Source organism: Etheostoma cragini, chromosome 9 (genome assembly GCF_013103735.1).
Source record: "Etheostoma cragini isolate CJK2018 chromosome 9, CSU_Ecrag_1.0, whole genome shotgun sequence".
NCBI lineage: Eukaryota > Metazoa > Chordata > Actinopteri > Perciformes > Percidae > Etheostoma > Etheostoma cragini.
Window position 1 is genome coordinate 107,954 of NC_048415.1, and position 4,054 is coordinate 112,007.

Here is a 4,054-nt window from a genome sequence, read left to right on the forward strand (position 1 = left end):
CTTAAACTCCTTCACTTGGGGTAAGGACTCACCCCCTACCCGAAGAAAGCACTCCATTGGTTTCCTGCTGAGAACCATTGCCTCAGATTTTGAGGTGCTGATCCTCATCCCAGGCGCTTCACACTTGGCTGCAAACCGATTCAGTAAGTGCTGAAGGTCACAGGCCGATGATGCCATCAGGACCACATCATCTGTAAAAACGCAGCGATGCGATCCTGAGCCCACCAAACTGCAACCCCTCCCCGCCCCGACTACGCCTCGATATCCTGTCCATAAATATTATAAACAGGATTGGTGACAAAGCGCAGCCCTGGCGGAGGCCAACCCTCACTTGGAACGGGTCCGACTTACTGCAGAGAACCCGGACACAGCTCTCGCTTTGGTCATACAGAGATTGGATGGCCCTGAGAAGGGACCCCCTCACCCCATACTCCCGCAGCACCTCCCACAGTTTCTCCCGGGGGACCCGGTCATACGCCTTCTCCAGATCCACAAAACACATGTAGACTGGTTGGGCATACTCCCAGGCTCCCTCCAGGATCCTTGCGAGAGTAAAGATCTGATCCGTTGTTCCACGACCAGGACGGAATCCGCATTGTTCCTCTTCAATCTGAGGTTCGACTATCGGCCGAACCCTCCTTTCCAGCACCTTGGAGTAGAAATAAACCAGGGAGGCTGAGACGTGTGATACCCCTGTAATTGGCACACACCCTCTGGTCTCCCTTTTTGAAGAGGGGAACCACCAGCCCGGTCTGCCACTCCTTAGGCACCGTCCCAGACCTCCACGCAATGTTGAAGAGGCGTGTCAACCAAGACAGCCCCTTCACACCCACAGCTTTGAGCATTTCTGGGCGGATCTCATCAATCCCTGGGGCTTTGCCGCTGTGGAGTTGTTTGACTACCTCAGCGACCTCCACCAGGAAAATTGACGACAATCCCCCATCATCCTCCAGCTCTGCCTCCACCACAGAGGGCGCGTCAGCTGGATTTAGGAGTTCCTCAAAGAGCTCCTTCCACCGCTCTGTAACCTCCCCAGTTGAGGTCAACAACGTCCCATCCTTACTGTGTACAGGTTGGATGAGTCCCCGCTTCCCCCTCCTGAGGTGGCGAACGGTTTTCCAGAAGCACCTTGGTGCCGACCGGAAGTCCTTCTCCATGTCTTCTCCGAACTTCTCCCACACCCGCTGCTTTGCCTCTGTCACGGCAGAGGCTGCAGCCCTTCAGGCCCGTCGGTACCTTGCAACTGCCTCCGGAGTCCTCCGGGATAACATATCCCGGAAGGACTCCTTCTTCAGTCGGACGGCTTCCATGACCACCGGTGTCCACGAGGGTGTCTGTGGGTTACCGCCCCTTGAGGCACCTAAGGCCCTTAGCCCACAGCTCCCCGCCGCAGCTTCAGCAATGGAGACTTTGAACATTGTCCACTCAGGTTCAATGCCCCCAGCCTCCATTGGGATGCACGAAAAGCTCCGCCGGAGGTGTGAGTTGAAAGTCCGTCGGAGAGGGGCCTCCTCCAGACGTTCCCAATTTACCCGCACTAAGCGTTTGGGCTTACCAGGTCTGTCCAGAGTCCTCCCCCATCCCCTGACCCAACTCACCACCAGATGGTGATCAGTTGACAGCTCTGCCCCTCTCTTCACCCGAGTGTCCAAAACATACGGCCTCAGATCAGATGAAACGATTATAAAAACGATCATTGACCTTTGGCCTAGGGTGCTCTGGTACCACGTACACTTATGAGCATCCCTATGTTCGAACATGGTGTTTGTTATGGACAATCCATGACTAGCAGAGAAGTCCAACAACAGACAACCACTCTGGTTCGGATCAGGGAGGCCGTTCCTCCCAATCACGCCTCTCCAAGTATCTCCATCATTGCCCACGTGTGCGTTGAAGTCCCCCAGCAGAACTATGGAGTCCCCTACTGGAGCCCCATACAGGACTCCATTCAAGGTCTCTAAGAAGGCCAAATACTCTGAACTCTTGTTTGGTGCATAAGCACAAACAACAGTCAGAGTTTTCCCCCCCATCACCCGCAGGCGTAGGGAGGCGACCCTCTCGTCCACCGGGGTAAACTCCAACGCAGCGGCGCTCAGCCGGGGACTTGTGAGTATCCCCACACCCGCCCGGCGCCTCACACCCTGGGCAACTCCGGAGTAGGACAGAGTCCAACCCCTAATCAGGAGTATGGTTCCAGAACCGAGACTGTGCGTAGAGGTAAGCCCAACCAGATGTAACTGGTAGCGCTCCACCTCCCGCAAAAGTTCCGGCTCCCTCCCCCACAGAGAGGTGACGTTCCACGTCCCCAGAGCCAGCGTCTGCCGCCCGGGTCTGGTCCGTCGAGGCCCCTGACCTTCGCTGCCACCCATATGACAACGCACCCGACCCCAGCGGTTCCTCCCACAGGTGGTGAGCCCATGGGATGGAGATAGGGGTTCCACGTAGCTTCTTCGGGCTGTGCCCGACCGGGCTCCGTGGCAAACCCGGCCACCAGGCGCTCGCTGACGAGCCCGCCGTCTGGGCCTGGCTCCAGACGGGGCCCCGGGCTTCCTCCGGGCAGTGTCACTCCCTCTCTACCTCGGTCTTTCATGAGGTTTTTGAACCATTCTTTGTCTGGCCCCTCACCTGAGACCACTTTGCCATGGGAGACCCTACCAGGAGCACAAAGCTCCAGACAACACAGCCCTCAGGTTCATAGGGACACACAAACCTCTCCACCACGATAAGGTGATGGTTCCCCGGTGATGGTTCCCCTGTATATATATATATATATATACACATGTATATATATATACACATGTATATATATATACATGCATGTGTGTGTCTGTGAGTGTGTGTGTGTGTGTGTGTGTGTACTCACAACAGTGTTTGTTGTGGTCTGACACACGCTTCCAGTTTCCAGACTGAGCAGCTCCTCCTCCAACCTGCAACACACACACACACACACCCCCACCACACACACACACATACACATACACAAACACACACCCAGACACGCACACACACACACACACATATACAAACACACACACACAGACACAGACACACACACACACACACACAAACACACAGACAGACAGAAAAGACAGACAGACACACACACACTCACACACACACACGTTGCCTTCTCTGATTTCTGTTATTTGGATGTAGATCAGAGATGAGGATCAGGTCTGTGGAAGAGACTGTGAGACCTGTTGATGTTGTCCTCCAGGCTCCGGGTCCTGGTCTCGTCCTGCTTCAGCTGGGTCCTTACGGCGTCCTGCTCCGGTCCCGCTGAGGGCGCTCCGTCCAGCAACCAGCGCTCCCGCAGCGCCTTGGACTGCACAGGAAGTACAACCATGATGTCAGAGCCTCAGACTACATAGGAAGTAAAACCACGATGTCAGAGCCTCGGACCGCACAGGAAGTACAACCATGATGTCAGAGCCTCAGACTACATAGGAAGTACAACCATGATGTCAGAGCCTCAGACTACACAGGAAGTACAACCATGATGTCAGAGCCTCAGACTACATAGGAAGTACAACCATGATGTCAGAGCCTTGGACCGCACAGGAAGTACAACCATGATGTAAGAGCCTCAGACTACATAGGAAGTACAACCATGATGTCAGAGCCTCAGACTACACAGGAAGTACAACCATGATGTAAGAGCCTCGGACCGCACAGGAAGTACAACCATGATGTCAGAGCCTCAGACTACATAGGAAGTACAACCATGATGTCAGAGCCTCAGACTACACAGGAAGTACAACCATGATGTCAGAGCCTCAGACTACACGGGAAGTACAACCATGATGTCAGAGCCCTGGACTGCACAGGAAGTACAACCATGATGTCAGAGCCTCGGACCGCACAGGAAGTACAACCATGATGTCAGAGCCTCAGACTACACAGGAAGTACAACCATGATGTCAGAGCATCAGACTACACAGCAAGTACAACCATGATGTCAGAGCCTCGACTACACAGGAAGTACAACCATGATGCCAGAGCCTCAGACTACATAGGAAGTACAACCATGATGTCAGAGCCTCGACTACACAGG

The 4,054-nt window shown here is 54.4% G+C and overlaps 1 protein-coding gene across 5 annotated transcripts in view; it reads right to left on the reverse strand.

The window, feature by feature from the left end:
• palm1a (paralemmin 1a) overlaps window positions 1-4,054 on the reverse strand; it is a 9,976-nt gene that overhangs the window by 3,173 nt on the left and 2,749 nt on the right. For all 5 annotated transcript variants that reach the window (XM_034881995.1, XM_034881994.1, XM_034881996.1 and 2 more), the window contains exons 4-5: window positions 3,198-3,325; window positions 2,864-2,927 (exon numbers count right to left, since the gene is read on the reverse strand). In XM_034881995.1, coding sequence (XP_034737886.1) covers window positions 2,864-2,927; window positions 3,198-3,325 — 192 coding nt within the window. The remainder of the gene's footprint in view (window positions 1-2,863; window positions 2,928-3,197; window positions 3,326-4,054) is intronic.